General features: G+C 39.0%; 2 protein-coding genes across 5 annotated transcripts; one reads left to right on the top strand and one right to left on the bottom strand.

The window, feature by feature from the left end:
* The first annotated feature begins 375 nt into the window (after positions 1-375).
* Positions 376-8493, top strand: fbxw5 (F-box and WD repeat domain containing 5). Of its 2 annotated transcripts, XM_032570027.1 has the most exons (10): positions 376-485; positions 1841-2036; positions 2150-2307; positions 2623-2806; positions 3563-3729; positions 3822-4157; positions 4231-4414; positions 4489-4636; positions 5382-5594; positions 6449-8493. In XM_032570027.1, exons 2-10 carry the CDS (start codon positions 1850-1852, stop codon positions 6768-6770), a joined length of 1899 nt encoding a protein of 632 aa, XP_032425918.1. In that variant the 5' UTR covers positions 376-485; positions 1841-1849; the 3' UTR covers positions 6771-8493. The 2 variants fall into 2 exon arrangements, with proteins under 2 accessions (XP_032425918.1, XP_032425919.1); XM_032570028.1 differs by lacking the exon at positions 376-485 and having other exon boundaries at positions 1850-2036; positions 3563-3711; positions 6449-6770.
* Positions 8494-13474: 4981 nt separating this feature from the next.
* traf2b (Tnf receptor-associated factor 2b) lies at positions 13475-25731 on the bottom strand. Of its 3 annotated transcripts, none has more exons than XM_032570794.1 (11): positions 25609-25731; positions 21028-21233; positions 20110-20188; positions 19426-19524; positions 17467-17628; positions 17295-17369; positions 16839-16913; positions 15460-15672; positions 14591-14894; positions 14196-14344; positions 13475-14099 (listed from the first exon to the last, which is right to left on the bottom strand). In XM_032570794.1, the coding sequence occupies exons 2-11, from the start codon at positions 21201-21203 to the stop codon at positions 13881-13883; spliced, it is 1551 nt and encodes a 516-aa protein (XP_032426685.1). In that variant the 5' UTR covers positions 21204-21233; positions 25609-25731; the 3' UTR covers positions 13475-13880. The 3 variants fall into 3 exon arrangements, with proteins under 3 accessions (XP_032426685.1, XP_032426686.1, XP_032426687.1); XM_032570795.1 differs by lacking the exon at positions 25609-25731 and adding an exon at positions 25211-25349; XM_032570796.1 differs by lacking the exon at positions 25609-25731 and having other exon boundaries at positions 20758-21143.
* Positions 25732-26592: the final 861 nt, after the last annotated feature.

Below are 26592 nucleotides of genomic sequence, written 5' to 3'. Positions count from 1 at the left end.
ATCGGTTCTGGAAAGCCATCCCATTGCGTTGAATTTAAGTCATTCTGTAAACATCAAAATTACACCACAGTACTGTCAAAGACTCAATGCCAATCATATAGTTTTGTAAATTCAATGCCATTTGCTTGGGAGAGTGAGAGAACCAGACTTAGATTCAGTGATTACTTACATTTTGGCCTATAAAATATATATATTTATTTTTGGTGGATGGTCTGAAAAACGTAGTTGTTAAAAAAAAAAAGCAAAATAAATGTGTAGGAATAGCATTTAAAAAAAATAATATTTATTTATTTTTGCAACAGCGTAAACCCGACAGAGAGACGTCAAGTCGACTGAGTTTATTTAGCCGTGTTCGATCATTCTGTATTCAGCTAATCGAGTCTTGCCGCTGCTACAAGATTGTTGTCATTTTTTTCTGTGGCTAGCCTTTAGCGTTAGCTACCAGTTGGATTTTTGTTTCTCTTCAACACCCTTTCATCCAGCAGGTCGGTGACAGTTTGTGTCAGTAAATTTATATGAATGAAAGCTGACGAGCCCGTTGAGCATTAGCACTGGTTTATGTGTGTAACGTTTTGTTTTGAAGTGTTAATGTTATCCGACCAAAGTTGAAAACAAACGTTAGCTAACAGCTAACTGGCTCTGCAACCGGTTAGCTAATTCAGCGCTAGCTTGGACTGTTAGTTTAGCTGCTTATTAAGCTCCTTTTCTGAATTAACAAGCGCTAAAACCCACAAAGTTGTATCAGTATTTATTGTTACGTTTTTTTAGGAGTAGATCTTTTTGCTTTAAGCGCAATCAGTAACTTGTTAATGTTTGTCGCCAACATGTCTCTGGTCTCATGGTCATCTGTATTTCAGAAGGACAGCAAAACTGAACATTTCCTTATGACTTAAAGAGGATTGTGGGTATAGTTTGTAAAAAATAGTTATGCTAACACAATTTATGTTAATTCATCTGTTAGCCGGCGACTCTATGGTGTGCTAAATCACATCTAATTGTTTTTATGGAAAGTTTTTAACTTCAAGAGAAAACTCAAAAATGAGCCCGCTATGCAGCAGCTGTCAGGCTGTAGATAGCGATTTAAATTCACCACAATACTGAGTAAAAATCTATATAGCTCTATACAATGTTAGAGATTATACAGATGAAATAAGATGAGAAACTCACATTTTTACAGTAAAAACGTTGACCCAAACACAGGGTTCCTTTCGCATTTAATTCACAGCAATTTTAGATGTGGATAAACATTTAAGGCAATATAGAGAAATATTTTCATTTGTTAGATTTACAAAGTTTTTCCTGTTTTTAAAGGGACTTTGATTGACTAAGAATTCATGGCTAAAGGCATCAGCATGTTTTTTTTTTAATGAAGAAATTTAGCTACATTTATTAACTTGTTTACTGTGTGTGTTTTATGGTCTAATGTAAAGCACAAACGTTTGATGCAAATTTACAGAAAAAAATTAAATAAAATGGCAAGTGCATAACTTGAGCACCTCAGCTCCACTACTACAAAAAACATAGAAATGCCTACAAGAGTAGGGATAATGTTGAAATTACAAATGTAGAAATTGGACTAAAACGGTTTTCCTCTTTCCAGACTGGGAAACAATGACACAATTTCTCATCTTTTCATGAATTTCTTTAGGTTGAGTTTGGGAAGCTTTCTATTTGTTTGCTTCATGTTGTCAGGTTCCGTTTATGTGCTTTATTGATTCTACAGACCTTATGTTGTGATTTTAAAATTAGTTTGATCTGAAACCTTTAATTGACAAAAAAAAAAAAACTGAAGAAATCTGTAATAGGACAGCACTTGTTCACAGCGCTGCGTGTGTTCCAGGATGTTAGGATGGATTGGGGTCCAAGTCTGCCGGACAGCTTGGTTTTGGAGATCTTCCTGCATCTGCCCCACGATGCCGTGCTGAGAGCCGGCCTGACCTGCAGACAATGGCAGGCGGTCTCCAGAGATGAGTTCCTGTGGAGGGAGCTGTTCTACAGTTACTACCGGATACCGCGCTCCGTTCCTCGACACCCGTGTATGTATATGTATTGATAGAATGATTGTTGTCGTTTTGTCCATATTGGTTTTGAAGATGCGTGCTTTTTTAAAAAAAAAAAAAATTATTGTCCTTTTCGGGCCTGTGTGCAGCGGCCGTGTCGTGGTACAGGGAGTTCAAGCGTCTATATGACTGCATCCCGTGTGTGGAAGTCCAGACGCTGAGGGAGCACAGTGACCAGGTGCTTCACTTGGCTTTCTCCCACAGGGGCCATCGCTTCTCTTCCTGCTCTAAGGACTGCACAGTTAAGGTACTAAAATTACGACTAAAACTAATCGTGGATGTGCGTAAGTAGGCCTAATGTTACTGGTCAGTTTAAGTTATTTCTTTGCATGTTTTTTTTTTGCATCTCTTGTTTATTTTAAGACACTTTTATCTTCACTTTGACCTGAAATGTGGCAAAATCAGCAGATCATCCTGAGAACAGCTTACCCGACTTTTAATAAAATTTAATGACGCTCACTAAGCCCCATTTTTTTTAAATTTATTGTGGAATAGTTTTCAGATCATTTTCATGATGCTTTAAACCAAATATTGTCTCTCCTCTTCTAAACCTCTCTTTCAGCTGTGGGACACGGAACGGCAAGATGGAAACATCTCGTTGGTGCACAGCTCCAGCATGCGTCAGTTTAACTGGGGCTACACCCAGTTCTCCCAGTTCAACCCCGACGATACCCTGCTGCTCGTATCCGGCGTCTACCTGGGCCCACACCACTCGTCTTCTGGGGAAATTGCCGTCATTAGTCTGGGTAGGAACGTGGGGAAAAACTCCCGCACGGCTTCCTGTTGATGCCAAGTGGAGATTTGTTTTGGGTTTAAAATGAATTCGTGGTAGGAGTTCTCTAACCGCGCTGAAGTGTTTACACATAGTGCATTAATATAATGTGACTTAACTTTAGCCTCAAGATCATGAAGTACGGTGACTGGCAGACGTATTCATGAGGCTTTCTATTGTTTTTGCCATGTTGTAGCTACAAACCTCAATGTATTTTTTTGGTATCTTTTTAGATGAACCTATACAAAGTATTGCACAATTGTTAGGCAAAAAAAAGGGGGAAATTACACCTCTTTTTGTAGCATTTCCATTTATCTGTTTTACTCTGAGATTCTGTCAGCAGGAGGACTGTTATTCATAGGCCATCATACAAAACACAATGTGTGGTGGAGAACTAACTCTGCCGATCGCTATGGTGAAACATGGTGGCGGCAGCATCATACTATGTGGAAACAGGTCGAAGTTAATGAGAAAATGAATGGCATTCGTGGAACGTCACCTGTCGAAGCAAAGAGCTGCAATGGGACGGTTTAGATCAAGGCGTATTCACGGGGTAGAATGGCCTAGTCAAAGCAATGAGAGGAATCAAACTGAGAATTTGTCACAAGAATTTAAAGCAGGAGAGGTAGTGTCGACTTTGCATAAAAACCTGTTTGAAAAAAAAACACGCAAAACTTATCAAGTTGTTACTTGTAAATCTCACTGTTGCTCTTCTAATGATTTGTTCCAGAAAATTACACGCTGCTGTCGCGGGTCAGGAACAAACCGTACGACGTGTTTGGCTGCTGGCTGAACGAGACGCACCTGATCTCGGGGAACCTGCACTGGATCGGCAACATGACGTCCTGCTCGGTGCTCTGGCTCAACAAAGCTTTCCAGGTCAATTTGCTTGAACTGGTGGAAAAAATTTTTGGAGAAACCCCCACCCCCAAAAAACACCAGTTTCTTACGTCATCCTCATTTGTTTGTTTGTTTTTTATGTCGCCCAGGATATCGAGTCCGAGAACGTAAATGTCGTGAAGCGTCTTTTCAAGATCCAGAACATCAACGCCAGCACCATCCGGACGGTGATGGTGGCGCACTGTCGCCGCCACGACAACCCGGACCTGCTGCTGGACTACGAGGCTCAGTCTCAGGCGAGGCGGCAGAAAGCAGAGCAGGACAATCAGCGTCACCCTCTTCTGTTTGACCTGGGAGCCTCGGACAGCGAGGAAGAGGAGGAGGCGGAGAGCGAGGAGCAATGCGGCACGGACGGAAGGAGCCACGGCTTCTCGTCCGCACGGATCCCCCAGCCCACGATATCCGGCCTGGACCACGTCATTCATGTAAGATGGAGATTAACTAGGGATTTTTAAAAGGTCTGTTGTCTTTTATGACGTTTTCTTCCTTCCCATGCAGAGCCGTAAACACGTGGGGGCCAGGGAGCTGCAGATTGAGACCCAGGTTGCTCAGATGATGGGTAGAGCCTACACCAAGGCCCCTGACTCCAACCTCATCGACCCCTCTGAGCCTGGAGAGGGCGAGGATAAAACATACTTACTCTTCACCACTGGCAGCCTTACCTACTCCCCCCACCAGATAGGTAGAATATTTAAAATGTGCTGAGATGAAACCAAAGCTTCGGTCTCCTCATGTCGTCGTTTGGTTTCCTCTCAGGCATTAAGCGCATCAAGCCTGACCAGATGACCACCTCCGGCCCTGTGCTCGGAGAGGAGAGGAGCTCCGAGGAGTTCTTTGATTCACTGGACCACGTTATTGATATTCACGGCCACATCATTGGAATGGGCCTTTCTCCTGACCACAGGTAAAGTAGTCAATGGCACACACTGGAAATCTGGAGTGTGTACTTTTGCATTTGCAGGCTTTTTTAAAAAAAAAATGTATCCAGTGTTCTGGTCCTCATGGTTCCTCCAGAGTCGGGAATCTGATTTCTGTAGTTTTCACGTCTTGATAAAGTCTAGAAAAACTAAATAAATATGCGAAGTATTTTTGGATTTACAGACTTGATTCATTTTCTCCCTGTCTTACTGTTGTGTCCTCTTTCATTTAGGCCCCCTTTTTTCCCTTTCTTCCTTCCTTGTTTTTCTTTCTTTTTTGTCTTTTCATTCCTTTCTCCTCCTCCTTTCCCTGCCTCTGTTCTTTTTTGTCCAGTCTTCGCACATTTCTGCTGTCTGTGCTTCCTTAAGTCCGACCTTCCTTCCTTGTCTGTTTTTCTCTCCCTCTACATTTGGCACCTTGCTGTTTTTAAATGTACTATTTATAAGTGAATTGGATTTCTCCTTTTCCTCATTTGTTCATCCTCTTGTTTTGCAAGTTCCACATTTGACGTATTTCCGTTATATTTGTTGTCATAAATTCATGTTGAGCATTGGTATTTTGTATGAATTAAATGGTTGTGAAACTACATGGAGTTAAGTCCGGAAAAATCAGCAATTTTTTTGACAACACAATGTGTGGCGTCGTAGCCAGAAATGAGTCGGAAACACAGCAGTGTCAGCTGCTCACCACCTGGCGATTCTGACTCCAGCTCTTCTGCCGTCGTCGTTCAGGTATCTTTATGTAAATAGCCGAGCTTGGCCGAAGGGATGCGTGATCTCAGATCCCATGTCCCCGCCTCCCATCGCCGAGGAGATAGACATGCACGTCATCGACCTGAAGAGTTTGAGGGAGGAGAGGAGAAGTCTCCGGGCCCACCGGGCCTTCACGCCCAACGACGAGTGCTTCTTCATCTTCCTGGATGTCAGCAGGGACTTCGTTGCCAGGTAGGACGCAGATGGAGGTTGAATGTCGTGCAGGGGCTCTCGTTTAGTCACGGTGCGGAGGAGGGCTGCAGCTAACAGTTATATGAATTATTGATTATTCTGAATATTCATCGATTAATCAGATAAAATTATCGGCACGTTCCTTCCTTGTTTCATTTAGACTATTTTTTTATCCAGTATCAGAAATGCATTAAAACATGGAAATAAACAGATAATTCAATGATTTTCTTAAATAAGAAAATAAAAATGTTTTCATCTACAATTCAAAAATATAGCATTCTTAAAAAAATATACTTTTAACATCAACATGTGAAAAACTCGGCCCTCTCTGCCTGACTTGACGTCAATACACCGCAGGACTAATCTGATCATATTTTTGGATGAAATGTTTTACCAAAATTGAAGCTGAAACTATGCCACTGGAGGAGCTTTGTGTAGAGCATGTTTACAAATGTTTTTATTTTTACTTTGCACGCAAAATGTATGTATTTTTAGTTAAATGCGGCTCTGATTAAGTTGTTCTTTTAGCCGTTTTATGAGTCTGTATGCTCCATTTAAAAATGAATCGATTACTGAATTAGTTGACGATTATTTCAGCTGTCGATTCATCACGATAAATCATTTCAGCCCTAAATTTAATATGAAAGACCGACACAGGATATTGATTGATAGTGAATAAGAATCTGGATTATGGTGAGATGCATCGCAGCCTCATTATGTGTGAACACAATACCAAAACACCTTGATGATTCTGGTTGGAATGGGGCAATGAATGCCTTTCCAAAGCTCAGTGTCGTCCCGTTGGCTGTAGCTGTTGCACTGCTGACTTTTTCTCCACAAACTCCCTCCGGCAGCGGAGCCGAGGACAAGCACGGCTACATCTGGGACCGCCACTACAACATCTGCCTCGCGCGGCTGGCGCACGACGACGTGGTGAACTCGGTGGCGTTCAGCCCCGCCGACCAGGAGCTGCTGCTCTCCGCCAGCGACGACTCCACCATCAAGGTGTGGCGCTCGCCCCGCATGGTGCGCCTCTCTCAGGCGTCGCCCCGGCAGCTGAGGCCCCGCAGCCTGCTGCCGTCCTGGCTGCTGCGCCACAAGAACTCCACGTTGTCGGGCAGCGTGAACGGGAAAGCCGTGAGCGAGGGCTGGAAGAAACCCTCGGAGGGGAAGTAGAGCGGGAGGGGCGAGGGACGGTTCAAACACTCCGCGTGTGTGAGCAGCGTGTTTTCTCAATGGTGACCTGAAGCACTCAGAACACAGAGGGAAGGGGGATGCAGACACAAGGGGGCGACGTTGCACCGACCAAAGGGAGAACTGACGTCCGGTGCTGCTGCTGAGGATCTACCCATTGATACCAGATGAAGGTCGTGAGACAGAACTCTGAGATGCGATCATGTTTTTTTTTCTCTGTACCGATGCACCCGACCCGAACGGACTAACAGAGACGCAGAGGTGGCTCCTTTCTGATCATGGTTGTTCTCATTCAGGGTCAAGTGCGGTGACTGACACTTTTTTTATTATTATTATTCATAAAACAATCTTTAATTGGTGCCCTTTATGAAACACATCTTTGGAGAATGAAACCACAGTTTAAAAGGCTAAAGGGATAAATATATATATAAATATATATATATATAGTCAAAGCTATATTTAAAGTAGTCTTCCTTAGTTTTATTGGTCTCACATCCCGTTGTCTAAAAAATAAAATCTATTGTTATTGTAAAAATGTAGAGTTATTGAGCAATTTAATATAAAAGTTGGCCCAGAGCATGACTGTAAACAACAGAGTGTTATATGTGTGTAGCTAACTGTTATTGGAGCTATGTGGCGTGGAAACGTTTATTCATTTGTCAGCACAAAGTTTCACCTTTTTAGAGACTTTCTTTTTTTTTTTTTTTGCTTTGTTCTTACCCATGACAAATTGTTTTTCTTTTCTTTCTTTTTTTGTCGTTGCTTGTAAACAAGAATGTCCCATTTAAACCCATCACTTCCCACCAGAGGGCCTCACTGGATATCAGAATTATTCAGAGCCATCTCTGACGATTTTTAGTTCCCTTCTATCTGTTTTATGACCCACAGTTTGTCCACAGGCTTAATGTTTCTGGCTGGACTCTTAAATTGCTTATTTATTAAACGTTTACTTGTTTGAGAATATCAGTGGAGAGAGATTCGCTCTTTCAATGCGGAGCAAATTTGAATGTGAAAGTCAACATGCAAATTCGCTTAATTACGGTGTAACGAAAACATTGACGTGGCAAAATGTTGCACTAAGCTTTAATGGAAGCGATCAATAAAAATAAAGCAAATGATTCCAAAATGGAATGAATCGACGTCACCTTTTTTTTTATCTATGTGTGATGTTTCTCACGACTAAAACTGACGTTAGATTGTTGCTAAAATCGTGTTGATGAAGCTACGAAGAATAAAACTTCATGGTGCTGCTGTAATTCAACGTTCAGTGCCTCTGAAATAGTAAAAGTCAACCAGTTGAAAGTGAATCGGCGGCAGTTTTAGCTCCACCTGCAGAAGCTTGAGGTACTTTCACCAGGTAGACGCTGACGTTTCCATGTGGGCTCCAGGATGAAAGAGGGTATGACTGATCATAAAACCCCTGTTATTCTTAGTGGTGTGTGTGTGTGTGTGTTTTTGAGAAGTCTCTGACAAGATCTGTTATTTTTTTCACGTTTTGAAACGTGTGTAGTAACTCGGAAACTCTTTCGTAATGTTCCTTTTGCCTCCCTCGTCTCCGTCTTTATGTTTGATGCTGTCAGCTGTTGTTTCCATGCACCCTTTAGATAAAACGCATGTCCCACAAAGAATAAACCTGAAGACCTGTCAGATTGATGTTTAAACTGTTGTGCAGCTCTCAATTAAAGGTTGTGGATAGAGAGGTAAATGTGAGTTTTCTTCTTTTTCTCTTTGACACCTTTAATCTACTAACAGATTTATCACAAGGGGTTTTTCCCCATCTTTGATCTTCTGACTTTGAACTAAAGATGATTCTAAATAGCAGTCTTTCGCTCATAACGCATAGTTTTGGACTATGACTGAAACCTTCCAGGAAAGTATACCAGTTTTATTTCTATATATACTCATAAAACTGAAATAGATTTTAATTTTTTTGTTTTAGTTCCTCCAAATCATAGGAGGAACTAATGACTTGTTCCTCCAACAAGTCATTGTTCCTCCAATGATTCCCCGATTTGCACATGTAGAAACGGAAGTTTATTTTTATTTTTTTTGGTTTTGTTTTTTGTTTTAGTTTCTCCAAGTCCATGTAGAAACTGAAGTTTCTCCTCATTCTTTGCAAAATAGCTCAAGATCAATCGGATTGAAAAATGTCTAAAGGTTAAGTTATGAATCCTTTTGCAAGGCTTTGTTTGGAGAATAATTTGCTTTGACATGTTTAGAGAGAGTCTCTTCAGTTTGGCATTACAAATGATCGCATTATTCCTGAACAACAGCGTGCAGAAATAAAGTTTACCCCAAATTATCATTAAGTGCGCAGAGCATCTCGTTCATTACATCATATTACATTTTTTCCCCGTTATCCACAATTGCAGACAAAAATCTAGATTGACGGCTCGTCCACAAATCTGCTATGATCATCAGGGAGAAGGTTTTGTGTCACCAATTATGCCAAATTATCATAGTTCCACCATCGTGCTTCTTTTTGCTGTCAAATTTCTGGATTGCTCAAGTTGAACAATATTCTTAGGCGCCTCAAACTGTATCTGTTCCAAGCTAAATACTGCAGTAAGTTAAGGTATATTTTAAGAGTAGAAGTAGAATCTTGATCCTCTACTAAAATTGGAGGGTGGTCATATACGACCACTTCTATTTTTGTTTTTTCAACAAAAAAAAAATTAGAAGTAGTAACGGTGCATCTATTGAGCTGAAGAGGTGCTGATTTTGTAATAAAAACCGATTTTCTTTTTCCTTGTGTCATCCTGAAGAAATGATAGAAAATCTAATATTTTTAAGTTGTTGTATGAACATTTTACATTGCATTAAATGCTTTACATTTACTAAGACATAATTCTGAGCAGGAATGTTTTTCTCTTCAAACCCAGGCCATCGTGTGGCTCTAAGACCACACCATGCCACAATGACGCATTTCCTGCAGCAGATAGCCATCATAGAACAAGGACATATCCATGTTTACAACCACAGATATGTGTTCATGTGCAGCGACTAATGCAGATACACATTACAGAAATATGTTCATATCGTGTCATTGCACTTCTCCCCTGGATTTAAGTCATCCTGAGATAATTAGTGTGTTGTACCTAAAATCAGACAAACACGACGGTCAGTGAGCGGTTGAGGTCAAACGTTAAGTTTTAGGGACATTGTTGTTATAGGAACAGCAAACAGTAGTGCCGTTCAAATCTTATGACCATTAATGTGAAGTTTTAATAATTTACCAGATGGAGAAATGATCAGACATCATTCAGCTCCTGGTATAATTTATGGATACTTCACTTTTATTTGAAATGCCAGCGCTCATTTGAAGGAATATGGTTTTTGGTAGTTCATACATTTTCAATGGAGGCGAGGGACATTCTAGACACTCTTCAGCAACGATTTAAGATTTTCTGTTTGAGCAGAAGTTGTTGATTTGAGAAATCGATGTGTTTTAGGTAGCTCTTTACTTTTATTTTGAAAATGAATTCAAAATATGTGCAGATGATTCTGTTTTAAAAAATAAGTTAAAATGCACCCAGCATGATAATAATCAGCTCCATAATGTGTACGTACATAACCTCAGGGTCACATATAATAAAAAAAAACATATATATTTTAGATATCAACTGGGTCTCACAAACCCACACAAACAGAAACAACCTTTACCACAGACAACGTGCGAATAGAGTTCACCGTTTCACGCCTGCGACAGTTTTCTGCACTTCAAACACAGTAAAGCCGCAACGGGGCTTTCGGTTTTAAAAAGTTCAACAAATATCTTACAAAGCAACACTGGAAACAAGAAGCGCACGCTGAATCATTTTTGTTTATGAATCAAAATCCAAAACACAGATGATTACATTTTCTGGAAGTTCAAAGCAGATTTTTAACCAAGTAGATCCCAGTAGATCTATAGATGCAGTTAATAAAAGTCCCGTCTGACTAAACTCGGGGTGGTGGGGGAATTCAATATGGAGCTCAACTTTCAGGGAACATTGCGGTCGTTTTTGTCTATTTGATTAAATGTTTTCCTCTTGATGTGTTTGTGCACATGGCACATTTTTTTTTTAAAACAATCTATTGACATATTTTGACATTTAATTTGCATTTAGTTTTACCCTCCAGTCATTAAGGACTTCAGGTTGGGGGGTTTTTCTGCGTAAATCTCAATCAATTTCAAGGATTTTAACAATTTAAATGGCAGTTTGTTTAAGATTATTGCTGGACTCTCTTTTTTTCTTAGATATGTGAAAGATTAGGCAAAATATTGACTTTGATTCACTTTTATTTTTTATGTAGCATTTGATATATAACAAATGTAAGGTGCATCTATTCAGATCAAATATTAAATTATGATTATGTGATGCTAATATTCAAACTGGTATTAAAAGGGCTGAAAGCCTCCAAATTGTTAAGCATTTGTTAGTTTTGAGATGGTCTAAATGCATTAATCCATACAGTTTTGCAACACTTTATTTTTATCATTTAAATTTTAAATAAACACCTCGAGGTTAAAGTTGCAGCAATTGTGGGAAACGTAGGCAGGAATTTCCCAACTTGCATTTCTGCAGCTGCCTTAAGCAACAGAACGGTACATCACGTTCCACGTCTGGCCCAACATTTAGGGTTATACTCTGTTTACTGTAAACACAAAAACACCGTTTGACTGAGCCGTGTGACAGAGCAACAGGAGTGGCATGACAAGCCAAGTTGGTAAACCGATATCACTCAGATAAAAGCTGTAACAGAAGCTGTTCTCAGGATGACTATCTCCTTCTGCTTGCTGAATCCAGACTCTTATTCTGACTCTGCACGGTTAGCATGATGCACGGTTAGCATGAATTCAAGCTCAATATGACTTTATTAATTTACATCATTGTTAAATGAAAACTAAACTACAAGTCAGGAAAGACCTTTACATACAAGTCATTCAGTCAGTATGAGAACATAATGGTTTAGGCTTTTATTGAAGCAGTATTATTAAATAAAAAATATCTGCTTTCAATCTAGAAAGTTATAGAAACTAAAATGGCTCAATTTGTTTAGATGGGCTAATTATTTATATACTGCTATATTAAATAGCTTTAAGTGTTTAGTGGTGCTAGATATTTAAAACAATAATAATCAATAAAGCTCTCTCCACAAGTGTAACACTGAAGTGAGAAACTAGTTAACATATTAATTGCAGCAAGTAACCTGGATACAGTATTTGACTAATTGATTATATTGACTAGATTAGGTTATCTTGGTGATTAGGTATTTTTTAGAGTAGTAATATTGGTTTTAATACATGTTTATTTCACATTTGTTGAAATATTTGCCACAAGGCAATTTTATGAGTGAAAGATTTATTGAAACCAAAATAAATAAATATTACCTACATTTTTTAAGTGTATAAATCGCCATAGGTTGACCGGCGTACATTACATTTCATAGATTGAGTTCAATGAACAATGTAAAAAAAAAAAAATAGACCAACTATAAGTCACAGTTTAACAGCTGACGGTACCGTATTTTCCGCACTATAAGGCGCACCTAAAAATCTTCAATTTTCTCAAAAGCCGAGAGTGCACCTTATAATCCGGTGCGCCTTACATATGGACCAATATTGAGCCACAACAGGTCTCGCAACTACGGTAAGCAGCCGCCAACTTCATTTTCCCCATAGAAGAAGAAGAAGCGCGTGGTGCACGCTGGGTTTTGTGTAAAGACCCCAAAATGGCTCCTATTAAGAGACAAGCTTACGACGCAGAGTTTAAGCTCAAGGCGATCAGTCATGCAGTAGAACACGGGAATAGAGCAGCAGCGAGAGAATTTAACATGAACGAATCAATGGTGCGGAAGTGGATATATATTGTGATCGCACTAACGTTTGATTTACCGTAACAGTATCAGACTGTTTTTTACGTGTTTATTGAATCGAGGAAAAGTTCCCCTCCACTATATGTTATACCTTGCTGTTGTTAAAAGATAAACTGTGTCACGAAAATGATACGTCACTGACTTTACCTCTGGGAAAATAATAAAACAGCTGTTTATTCATTTTGGGAATGAACAGAGTTTTCAGAACGCTGGTTTGTAATTTATTAATAAAGTTTGACTGACCTATCTGACTTTTTTTTTTTTAATCGCCCCGCACGGGGTCTTTTTCTGGGCTCTAGTGTCCCTTTTTTCAAAGTAGGCTGACAGGAAAGGGGGAAGGAGAGAGGGGAAGACATGCGGTAAACGTCGTCGGGTCCGGGAGTCGAACCCGCGACAGCCACGTCGAGGCTATGTTGCCTCTGAATGTGGGTCGCGCTAACCCCTCCGCCACCACGGCACGCCCACCTATCTGACTATTTTGTTGACATTCCCTTTAGCGCAGTTCCATCTAATGGATGCATAACGTAACTCCAGCCTCTACTGTAGCGTCTATTCTATGCGCCTTATATATGAAAAAAGTTTTAAAATAGGCCATTCATTGAAGGTGTGTCTTATAATGTGGTGCGGCTTATAGTGCGGAAAATACGGTAAATCTCCCAAAGTGGTTTAACAAACATTTCAGCCTAAAATGCTTTTTTTTTACTTAAAACAAACAAAACCCATTTTAGCAAATGAAGTTGCACAACTCAATTTACATCCTGAGGTATTGTTATAGTGTTTTTCATTAAAATACCCCTTTAAAGAAAGTCATAGCTTTCATTTCTATATGTAATGTTAAGTTTTATCATTTGTACAATTTTCATTTATCTTGCCATTTTTATTCTAGGGAAAAGTTCAACTTTTCTCATAAATGGTTTGAAAGCTATGCAATAATTTTCAATAAAAGCACTATTATCACTATAATTTTATAATAAAACATATAAAAGATATTTTATGATATGCTACAGTCAGTTACATGTTGTCTGACTTTTATTATAATAATACAATATATTTTTTTATTTGTATCTATAGTTTATTATTATTGTTTATCAACCATTATTATTCATATATTATTAGCATGTATATATATATATATATATATAGATATGGAGCAATATTAGGCTAATTATATAGGCAAATATTATTTTCTGAGGAATATTTCCATGAATTTCAGTGCATCTTCCACAGTGCACATCACAAGCCTGTGAGGTCTACGATTGCTTTGATAAATATCGTATCATCTCTCAGATATGGGCTCTTGCCGGCCAGCTTAGCCAGCGGACAGAAGAGCGGGCAGCCGCTGGCGATGTTCATCTCGCTGATCGGCCGCTGGAAGGAGGTGGAGGAGATGTCGGGTCGGAAAGCGTCGATGATGTGCTCCCTGTTGTTCTGATCCAGGAGCATCAGAGTCACCTGGGCGGAGGGAAGGAAGCAGGAGAAAATCAGCTTCTGTTTTCATAAGGAGGACGATTAACACCGATGGGAAAAATGATTCTTAATCTACGGCACCTTTTGACTGAAGGGCCACTTTAGCAGAGCGTCGCACTTTCCTTTCATGACCACAAAGAACAGGGAGAGGTGCGTCCCCCGTCCGGTCCCGTCGCCGTTCAGATAAAGCCTGAGACACATTTTGTAGCCGTATTTGCTGGAGTAAAATGCTGTAAAGAGAGAGAGGGGAAAAAAAAGGAATTAGAACAAAAGACAAAATCCTGAAATGTCATCAGACTCAGTTTGGTTCCCTCGCTGAAAATAAACATCATCATAGAGATGCGGAATCTCCCCAATCTTGCAAGCCAAAAAAAAAAAAAACCATCACACCAACCACGTGCTCTTTTTTCCCCACAATCACAAAAATCTTTCTATGAGGTCAGAATCCATCCCAGCGATCCCGTCTCTCGTCTTACCGGGTGAGAACATGGCAGGCGTTCGGCCGGCCACGGCGTCCTGCCTGCGCCTGGAGAAGTCGTTGATTTTCCAGACGAATATCCCGTCGTAGGTGCAGTTCTGAAGCTCGCGCACCAGCTGCTCGGTCTCCGACAGCTGCAAGTCTCTCATGGTCACCGTTCGCTCGAGCTGCCGCACTCTGTTCGACAGGTTTTCAATTTTCTCCTGGTCTAGTCGATGCTGGTGGGCGAAAGCCTCCAGGGTGAGCGAACTGCGCTCCACTTCCCGGTTCAGGACACACACAATGTTTTCTAAAGCAATTACCTGTTGGAAAATAGCAACAGTCATTATATAATCCCTGTAAATACAGTCGAAAAGTAATACAGTTGAAAATAACTGGCTCCTTATTGAAAATCTAAACTCCTTAACTTAGAAGAAGTTAAGTTTAAATCAAACTTAACTTCTTCTAAGTCAAAGAGGATTCCCATTACAAAAAGATTCTTTATTGCTGCATTCTGAGAAAATGAGAAGTTTGCAGGACTGTGGTCCTCAGCAAAGAATCAAATTAGTTTCAAAGAGGCTTAAGAACAAGTCCATGTTTTAGAGTGAATGGGCTAAAATAGATTTTAGCTACGGCTTATGAAATTATACCTGTGGTCTAAAGGGCAGTTCCACCAAATAAAAAAGAATGAATGTAGACTTTTCAGATTGAAGAAAGTCAAAATCAATCTCTGCAGCATTCTTTGTCATTTAACAAAAAATTTCTACAACTTCCCTAAAATAGGAAGTGTAGAACTTGATTTAATGTGTTTTTTATTTGGTAAATGTAACAGCCTGCCTTCATTTGTGTCCATTAGTAGAAGCCATAAAGTTTGGAAGAGAGGCTCACTTTTTTTTCCAGGTCTACAGGCTGTGCGGCGGCTGCAGCTCCGTCTCCCTCCTCAGGAGCTCTGTACAGACCCAGACCCGAGTCCTCCTGCAGCTCCCCGGATCCGAGGGCTTCACTTCGCGGATGGGTCATCGTCAGCACCATCGGCAGCAGCAGACGCAGATGCTCCATGGTGCTGCTGTGCTCATGGTCGCTCAGCTTCCCGTTCTCTATCTAAGAACAAGAAGAAGGAAGAGTATTAAGATTTCTTTCAGCAGACAGAAAATGCTTTTAAAACTCTGTCAAAAAGAACAACAAACTAAATTTGATGTCTACAACGTCAGCAAATCATGTTTTATGCCCATACATGAGGCAAAAGTCATCAAGTTGAGACCTGAACCTGTGACTGCCGCGTCACCCTCGATGCAAGGGTCACGCCTTCGCCATGAGGCAGCGCCGCGCCGCACCCATAAGGGACAGTTTTAAATTATTTAATGAACAGAGATGTAAAAAAAACCCCAAATTGTTCTCATCGGTTTTCATGAAAAATATTCCAGACTTTGACAGCAGGTATGAGAAGCATCTGAAGACTCTCTCAGGTATTACAAAAATGTGGTTGAACGTTGGTCAAAGAACTTCTTCTGAACTGCCCACACTTCCAACTAATCTGGTGTGAAGTGCATGTAAACAGGCAGAACTATTCCAAACATTCATTGGAGCGTTTTATGTGAACTCATTAGTCATGTTTGGACGTGAGAAAATATAATTGTCACTGACAGCAGACAGCTGCTGTGTCTGCTTATCAATTAATTTCAACCATAAGATGTAAAACTTGCATGTCTGAAACAGTTAATCAGATTTATCGATTACTGAAATAATTGTCAACTTAATTAGTAATCGAATAATTGCCAACTGGAGTAGACAGACTGGAAAAAAAACATGACATTTACTGAAAGAACAAAACTCTCAGAGCAGTAATTTAGCCAAAACTGTACAAACAATAAATACATTTTGCAATTATAAAACATTTTTCACATGCTGATGTCAGAAGTATTCTTTAGCTGCAGATGCATACAAATGATCAAGCATTCACTAAAGGAATACTGTTATTGGAGGAAAAAAGGAATTGAAATATTTGTTTATTTGCATTTTCTTCGAATACTTTATTAAATAAGCTTAAGCAGTTTAATGAAAAATCTGCTAAATGTGACCATTTTTTAATTTGATTAATTGTCAGAATAATTGATATATTTATTCTTTATACTTTTTGAGTGGAGATGAATCATGTTTTATTTAGACATGGATTAAACAGAGCTTCCAAGCCTTTTCATCAGTTGCATTAAGCTACAACAGCATTTGATGTTAAAGTTTAACATAACGGAGTAGTTTGTTGCACATACCACAGTTTTACAGCCCACTTCGCTGAATGGACAGGCGCTCTTCGACTTGACACAGGATTTCATGTGGTCACTGAACTGAAGAGAGAGCAGGCAAAAGGGAAAGTGAAGAGTTAGCGTGGAGTCAGTGCAGGAATAAAAGTAAAAGCCAACGACATGATACTCAGTCAGAAGGAAACTAACAGGTCAAACAGGGGAATTATCAGCTTGAGATGAGTAAGTTTCACTATTCAGAAACCCAAGTATCTTTTAATTCTGTTAAAATGGCCATTATCAATGGTAAATAGTGCTGTGCATGTTAATTTCTATTAAAATCACATGTTTAGATATGATATTCCTTTCAGACATTTGCATACATTCATGATATGGGCTGAGTGGTTTATTTCTAATTTCTAATCTCATTCCTTTCTTAAGCATAGATTAAATGCTATAAAAACTTCTAAGCAGAACAGCTCTAACCTTTTCTCTGGGGATCTTCTTCTTGCCGCAATCTTTACATTGTAAGGGAAACTTGAGACAGATCTCATCGTGGGCCTGAAAATGTTTTCATAAATCAGAACGTTATCATCCGTGCTCATGTTTGCAAACACAATACCAGGAAACTGCTTTTAATGCTCAGAACATTTCTCACCTTAATGTCCTTAAAGTTGAATGTAACTTTGCAGTATTTGCAGTTGAGCGTTCTCGCCTCGCATTCTCTCTCGTTGTGTCTGTCCTTGTCCTTGAGGAGGATGGAGGCCTGGCAGGCCTCGCACTGCACCCGTTCGTATTCACAGCGGCCTTCATGTTGAGCCTGAAGATGTAGAAGACGGTGATTTGATGTTATAAGCAGTTCTCACGCAAGGTAAATATGTCGGCCATTTGTTTCATTATCTTTCAGTTCACGACTGCCAGACGAGCATTGTGGCGAGTATGTCCAATTTACGACAACTAAACCTCATAAGATTTGAAAATAAAAAAGGAACACTTCTCTTTTATAAGTCACTGAAAATGTATTAAAACAAATTATACTCTTAACTTAACAGGTGTGGTACAGGGTGTGTTGGTATTTCAAACAAGATTAAAAACCTGTTTTACTTTTGCTTCTTTTAAGCAGACATTTTTCTTTTGTTGAGAACTCAAAAGAAAAACAGAAAAAGAAAAGAGTGATTTATATATAAAAATGAAATGCTAATCTTTTATTGTGAAACATGAAACTATATAAAGGCCTTTTCAAAAAACGTACTTTTAACAAAAGTTATAAAGAAGTCAGTTATTTATATAATACATGCCTGTATTATGTAAATACAAACATGTTGAGAAGTGAAGAAATATAAAAAGGGAAACGAAAACGGCAACACAGAAACAAGTTGGGTTTTTTTTCAAAATGATTCAAATCTGCAAGTCATTTGGCGGCATAACTACACTTAAACACTGCGACAAAGGAAGGGGCAGAGCTTGTTTGGAGGAAGAGGTTTAACAGGAAGTCCTTTCTCCTAATGAATGGGGACGTTCACGCGTGAGCGGCTCAGCGAAACAGTCAGGTATGTTGCATGTTTTTCGATTTGAATAGTCATTTTAAAACTCACCACCCATAAATCCAAAAACCAAAGTGAAAATGAGTCATCTTGAAGTGGTGTCTTGTGAGAAATCTGCCCGCACTTCACCACTCAAAGAACGGGTTAGCCACAATTAGCATCTTTTTCCAAAGCAGCACTGCCTTCTCGGCCGGGTGCGGAAAGCCGCTGGGAGAGCCGTCTGTTTCTCAGCCGACGGTGACTAAGCGGCTGTCATTGACACATATTTGGGTGTTGCACCTGGCAATCATTTCCAACAACGAACAACCAACGGCACATTTTGATCTGCCTATGCTTCTTCAGAGGACGTCTCACCGACACGCTGACATTTTATTTTGCACAGCATGCAAAATGTTGTGACCAAATATATATCCTCCCAACACAACATTTTAAAACGTAGCAGCACATCTCCACTGTATCGTCAGGGATTAGAGTTCAATGTGACTGCAGTGTCTGGTAAACTCCCCTTATATAAATATGACGTCCATCTAGCATCTCCTTCAAAAACCAACCCACTAACTACATCCTGGCAGACATATTTACAACACAAACAAACTGCAGACAAGTTGGTAATCAGCAACATAAAATATTGTTTACATAATTTACCGGGACTTTTCTAACCCTCGTATTTCCACACCATCAAATTTTAATCTTAGTTCTCGATAGTCTCCCTACATAGGGCAGATTTACAGTCAGTAAATCCTCCATGGTCTATTTCTCCTCCCTTATATCAGATGGCCTTTCTTCTGGTACTTTCCAATGAGTTGTTTGTGAATAACGCGTAAGGGACTTTCCAGCCTGCATGTTTAGTTTCACTTCCTGTTCTGCAGAGCATGAATTGAAGCAACATGCCTGACATAGAGGTCATAGTGAGCTTATTGAGAAAAACATGCACCAAGGATAGCTAGTTCAGGTCACAGAGACATGAATAGCGCAGTCCACAAGTTAACCTGGGGTAACCTGACCCCTTAGCGCGACATAAGGCTTAACATGAGGTCAAAGCGAGACAAGAGCGGTTCAGTTTAACACCTCACCTCGTACTCTTTTATAGATCCAGTCCAGCTGCAGCCCTGGTTCAAACACCTGGCAGGCAGACTCGCTATTTCTCGCCCGGCTGCGTTGTCTGGAAACGCCTGGTGGACAGGGAGAGGGGCGGGGGGCAACAACAAAGCATTCAGTGGACATAAAGACAGTAATTATATTGACAAGAACACACAGTGCACTTCATTGTGTGGTTGTGGAAACTCCCTTCAGACTGTGTGGTCAAACAATCACCTTTGGTTTAAATGAGTAGCACAAAGCCTTCCCAAAGTATTCACAACCCTTTCTTCACGTTACAAAACAAACTGCAATGCACTTCATGTGAATGATCAATACAAAATAATGCAAGTAGAAGGAAAATTAAACATCTTTTTCAAATATTTGAAAGCCAGAAATCTGAAAGTACAACATTTATTAGTATTCAGAGTTACTGTGTTCAGGCAGGCAGTTAGTTGAACTGGATCTTAGAAATATCAAAGTAAAAGGTGGTGGAATACAAATCTTATCCACAATTTTAAGATCTTTTTTGAAAACTGTGTCTTTTTGTGGCCATCTCACATCATGGACTACTTGTGTTTTGGTCTATCAATAAAATCAATTAAAATACGTGGCTGGAACAGCATAACACGTGACCGAAAGCACTTTTACAGTCGTCTTACTCCTCTCTGGAAACTCACCTCATTACTGTTCAGGATGGACATGGGCTCCTCATAGATCTCCTCTTGGCGGCAGGCTTCACAAGGCTTTGGACCAGCGCTAATAAAAACAAAGGGATTGTGATTTGCCTGTTTAAGCAGCAACTAAGACCTGCTCCCCCATCATCTCCTCACCAACACAGATCACAGTTCAAGTAGATCAACAGAAGTTATATAGAAGGGATGTAGAGTGGAAGCACACTGAATGCATTTGGTTTTTGAAGCTAAAAACCAAATATTAGCCACATTCAGACACCTGGAACCTGGACACACATTAGTTCATAAGGGGATGTCATGTGATCAACTTGCCACACTGATGTACTTTGACACCAGAAGCCTTGCAAAACTAAAATTTCACAAGCTTTTTAGCAGATATAAGCTTCCAGGATTACACCAATGAATCATAGTTTAACTGCTTGACTTAATTAGCAATGCTATGTGTGGTAAAGTTGAGTCATTTTCACCGACATGTCATCTTTTCTTTATGTTCAATGACACTTCTGTGGATCATTAAACATAACATGACAAAGTAGAGTATTATTATCAGCGCTGATGTGTTTAGAAACAACTGTTGAATGGGTGAGAAGGAAAGAAATGGGTAGATTAAAAAAAAAAAGAAAAAAGAAACACCTTGGAAGGAGTCAGCAAAGCCGAAATGTGTCAGCATGACCAGATCCTCGTGATTCATCAGATTTAGTCCAACCATATGAGAAATGAGTCAGCATTAAGAAAACAACGCTGGGTGCAAAAAAGCAAATCCAGGCTGGAGCAGAGACAAGAACGCGGGATGGTGCTGAGGCATATCCACTAATAAGGGGAAGCATTAAGCCGGCAGAGTGTTGGGGGAGGAGGAGGTCACACGTCATAAACCGGTGGGTGGTCTAAGGACCTTCGGTCTACCTGGTGAGCAGCTTGAAGCAGTGCACACAGAAGCGGTGGCCACACTGAGCCTGGACAGGTTTCCTCAGGACCTGGAGACACTGCTGACATTTGTACTTATTCTCCATGGGCACAGACAGCACACTCAAAGGAATTCCTGGTAAAGAGTTTTGAGAGTCCAAAGAGATGCGAGCCATCGTTCTCCATGAAACTGACGATGCACCAAACTGTGGAAGAAAAGCAGCAGAAAACAGAGGTCAACACTCCCAATGTGTGCTTTGACTTGCAAATATATTCAAACCGCCGAAAATGTTCCACATTTCTCAACTTACAACCACAAACTGCAGTGGATTTCATTGGGAGTTTACAGACCAACACAAAAGTCAGGCTAGCCACCATCAACTGATTAGCTTCCCTGTTTGTACTAAAGAAAATTTTCCCTACATCATGACACCACCAAGTTTCACCGAGTTTCCTACAAAACTTCCCTCTATAAAATATGAACTGAAGGAAATTAAAATACAAATGCTCACCATTCTTTTTCAATTTTATTTTGTATAAAATTTGAAAACCAGCCATCATCTACTTCTACAGTTATGCTCATAAAATTCCAGAGAAATATTTTGTTTGCGTGAGACATGGGATGCGTTGATACCAATACAAAATTGTGTTGTCCAACTTGAAAATGAAAAACAAACTACTAAAGTTGTCAGAAACTCTTTCTTCTGGTTTTAAAGTGAATGTCTTGGTTCTGGTACAGTTGGACTTTCTGATCTTGTGCTTTTTCCTAATTGTGTTATTGGATCTATCAAGGCAGAACAGATGGTTACAGAGGGGAAAACCAACTAGCAGATTCCAGATTACTGCATTTTACTACTGAACCACCAGGAAAAAACCATCATAAACATGTGTCTCTGTTTCACTGCAAACAGCTGTGGCCAGGTTTCAGCTTTTTCAAATTATATTCAAAAACGTCTACTGCATCACAGAAAGCTGTGCAGGTTTAAGTACAGAAAGAAAAACATGAAAGCATGCTGTTCTTCTTATTCCTATTTAAGTGTTGTATCCCATGTTTTGTTTTTTCCAAACTAACTTTTTCAATAAAAGCAATGCACAAAAATCTGTTTTCTATGCAGTTGAACAATACAAGACTATGCATGTAAGCATAATTTTTCAACTGTTGAATAAAACTTGCTGACCTGGTTTCTCCAGAACAACTTTACACAACGTGAGTCCTGATGTAACAGAGATCTTTGCAAAAAGTCCTAAAAGTCATGTAACAAAATTTGTGGCATGGAATATAAATAATTCTCGTAATGTTGTGCGAACTTCGAAAGTGGTTTTGTAATGCTCAGATTCTTACTTACAATAATTACGCAAACCCTTACTCATAACCTCGCCTGCACTGCCACCTATTTGTCAGTACAAGTAATCTGCATGAAGGCTGCAAAATACTTAATATCGTATTTTGGTATTAGATTTTTTGGAAATATAACCCAGGAATACAACACGAATTAACCCTACTAAGCTTCTTATCTGGTTAGCCACAAAAATATCACTTGTCGTATTTTTAACTTCATTATTCGGTGCACATCTTTTTCCCATGCTCACATTTGCATCGGTATTTTATAACACGTGAACCCAAATTGGATTCTGAAATGCATTTCTCGCCTGCACAGTGTACGTTTAATGCTGCAAGTGGTCTGGTTTTCTCTTTACTGCCATCTGGTGGATTAAGTAAGAGCCACTAACATTTATGTGATAGGGTAACGTAAATGTCACGTAAATGTTAGTGGATGCTGCGGATTTTATTTATAAAGAAGCACATTTTCTCAATACTACTTTGAGCACATTTTTTGTATAAAGCTTTTAGATTTTAGAATATAAGTATTACGTTAGAAGGCGTTGCTGTTGCACCAAAAACTAAAGGAAAGCGAGTTCATTCTTAGGTTTGTAATTTAAAGTTTAATAATTATAAATTTCCACCGTATGAATAGCTAGAAAATCTTTAACCCTACTTGATATTTATTGTACGTTGTCTTTGCCCAACGACTAAATTAAATGCATTCTTTAATGGATTTTGTTAGACTCAACCAACTAAAATAATGACTAAATTCATCTGGTTATTTGGTGTAGATTACACATGGAAAGTCAAAACTAGACGACTGTGTAAAAAAAAAGAACTGGCAAGAGACAGAGAGGAAATGCCCTCACAGTCATTGTCAGGTAACCTGCTAATTACAAGAAACTAAATCATGAATTTTCCCCCCTACCCAAGCATTTCCCTGTTTGGAAATGCTTGGAAACTTAGTCATTTCCTTCCATCTGATTACCAACAATAAGAACGTGACAACTTTTTTGTGTTTTTTACTTGAAATTTAAAGTGGTTTCTATGGTCTATGGTTAGGTGTTGAAGCTAACATCGGTGATAAAGACAAAGGTATTACTCATTTTCCACCACATTTGTTCTGTTTGCCCTGTAAATGTGCCTACTTTTGGAAAAGTCTGAAGCAATTTCTCAACACAACATCACTTATTTTAGTTCATAAAATTCCACTGAGGTAAAAGAGTGGGCATGTTTTTGATTTCCATAACTGATGTTGTCTATACTTCACAGCCGCTGCATGTCTATGTTTTCGCTTCTACAGCAGAAAAACAGGGGAAAACTGAAAGTTGGTGGAAATTAGATAAAATGATTAGAAGGACTCCCCCTCCATTTTTGATAAATGGACAAACTACATTTGTTCTTTCCGGGTTTACACCAGTACACATGTTGCTGAGTCTACAATTTAACATAACCAAATCCTGTTTTCTGTGAAGATAGTCATTACATCAGCAATTTTCTCACAGACAGGACATCCTCTGAAAAACTTCTGTGTGGGGAAATGAAATAAATACCAATTAAAAAAAAAGAAAGAAACCACACACGCAAAAACACCATGCCAGTAAACCAGAAAACCATTTTTAAACTCCAGACGGTTTCAGCTGGAATGCATGAAAACATTTCTTAACTTTGAGTCAATACAGCAAATAAATAAATTGTATTTCATATGACATCTGTCCATCACTCCATATCTAACAACACTTCCCCCAGGATGACATCAAGGAGGCTGAACGCTGAATTAGACAGTATAATGTTGAGTTGGGAGATTTTCTACACATCCAAGCTATGACTTAAATGGCTGGGTTAATTCTTAACATCTCTCTGCAGAAACCCATCTATGGCCTGAGGCCTGGTACTATGCTTAACTGGAAGTCTAAACTGGTGAAATTCTGTGAAGTTTTCTCAGAGCTGTTCTGGTGAAATGACTGATATTTCTCCATCATGAAACTCTGACACAACACTGGGGTTTCAGCTAGTTCAGTCAAACTAGTCCAACTTTAAAAACAAATACAGCAAAGAAAGAAAAGGAAAAAACCTGCATGACTCGTACAAAACTTTTCAAATAAACACAGTAACTAGGTGTGATGTGTTTGGCAGATACTGCTGTGGTTACTTTGTGTATCAACATAAATTTTGAAGGTAGCAATTATAGATTCCCTGATGCTAAGTTTGGATCACTAACTATAGTCTCTTTCTTAAAGTCGGAGACAGAAAAAAAAAAACATTTCATGTTCGATTTCAGACAGTCATACAATTCATACACTAACAAAGAGCCAATATGAAAATGACTTTTGATATGCAGTCAGTCATAAGGGCAGGGATCTGCAGCCATGACTGTTGCATGCCTTGTAGATTTCTCAGCAAATTTAGAAATGAACATCGTCTTGACTTGACTTGACTATTCTTGCCAAATTTAGTCAAGTCAAGACAATGTTCATTTCTAACATGAACATTGTTAGAAATGAATCATAACTAATATGATTTTTTAGAAATCATTAAGTAAAAAAGCAATGAGTAGTAACTGAAAAAAAAAAAAAATATATATATAAACAATCTGTAAATAAAGGTAAAATGTAAAAAAAAGTCTGCAAATCTATACACAAAGCTAAGTTCAGCTTCTTTGCCAAATTGTAAGTAACAAACACAAAATCAGCAGCAGTAACAACTTTGTTAACTTTGTTACTGCCCAGAAATGCACCATCTGTTCAACTGTCTAAAAACACCGTCGCTGATCTCACTTCTGCTACGATATTGCTCAATATCGTCTCCACGTCAGTAACGATCTCAGTTCTAAGGAAACTGAACAGGATTTCTACTCACCGAAAACACTGTCAATCCTTACAGTCTGAACTTTGAGGGTAGTATTTGTACAATCTAGTCACACCCAGAATGACGTCAGTTCACTATATAAACATTTCTCAAGGGTATATATATACCCTGGCCATTCTCTTCTGAGCTCTAGCGCTTTTATTTTTCGCAAATAATTTCTAGTCGTATACTTGTGTGTGTGTGTGTGTGTGTGCCATTGGTTTAAGGAAGAACCCGTGCTGCTTTTGAACACTTAATTTTGCCACGAGGAACAACAACGCGTGTAGTTCACCTCAGCGCAAAATTAAGTAGATTATTGATACAGTTCATTTCTAAGTTACTCGCCAGCTTGCTAACTGCTAACTTACTCGTTTAAGAGAGCAAGTGTATACCAATTTTAGTCAACTAACCTCGGAGTCTTGGACGTTAGGTTGGACGGAAACCGAAACTATTCACGAACGGAGAAAAAGCCGAACACTCCTAGTTCAGTCTGTGCGTAGTTCAAAGAACGCACAACAACAACTTCCGCTTGCGTTTTTTTTTTTTTGTCTGCACAATTGTACCAAATGGGGGCGCAGTTGTGTAGCAGAGCTCCCAAAATTGTACTCGAGCAAAAGCACTACATCACATTTAATTCCAGTAAAGAAATTAACAATCCAAGAAAGAATTAAAGGAGTATTTAATAGCAAAGGTACACAAGTCTTTATCTGGTTTCATGTTTGAAAAATGATATCAGACAAATAATGTTTTATGTAAATTCAAGTACTTTAAATAAAAGAATTAACGCAAATAAATGCAAAATAATTCAGAAGAAACGCCGAGTTTTTCCTCATCATCAAACAGAGCAATGCAGCTTGCAGTGACTGCTCTGTTTGACCTCCAAATGGAAAAAGACAACAGAGCTAATGTATAAAGAAGAAGTCTAACATTAACATAAGATGTAGGTTTGTGTCTGGTGCATTTTTGGCTAAAACAAGCTTCTTCTTCATTGACTGAAGTTGGTGTTTAGAGATATTGGACATTTTACTCAAATAAGAGTAGCAATACTTTAAATTGATATACTGAAATAAAAATAAAAACAACAGTTTAGTAAAAGATTGTTCAAGTAAATTTAGCTGAGCAAATGTAATTAGTTTCACCTTTGTCATTAAACATTACTATGACTGCACAATAAATACATCTAGATTTTATACATTTAATATGAGTTCACATATGTGATAAAAAAAAATAAGTAGATGACATTTTTTATTAATCAATAATATATATGGTGTATATATATATATATATATATATATATATATATATATATATATATATATATATATATATATATATATATACACCAGCGGCTCTAGTAATGTTCCGTGGACGCATCATTTACATTGAGGACATAC

Source organism: Xiphophorus hellerii, chromosome 8 (assembly GCF_003331165.1).
Source record: "Xiphophorus hellerii strain 12219 chromosome 8, Xiphophorus_hellerii-4.1, whole genome shotgun sequence".
In the NCBI taxonomy this organism is placed as follows: Eukaryota; Metazoa; Chordata; class Actinopteri; order Cyprinodontiformes; family Poeciliidae; genus Xiphophorus; species Xiphophorus hellerii.
Note: the sequence above shows the minus strand (reverse complement) of the source record. Positions and strands in the feature narration are given on the sequence as shown.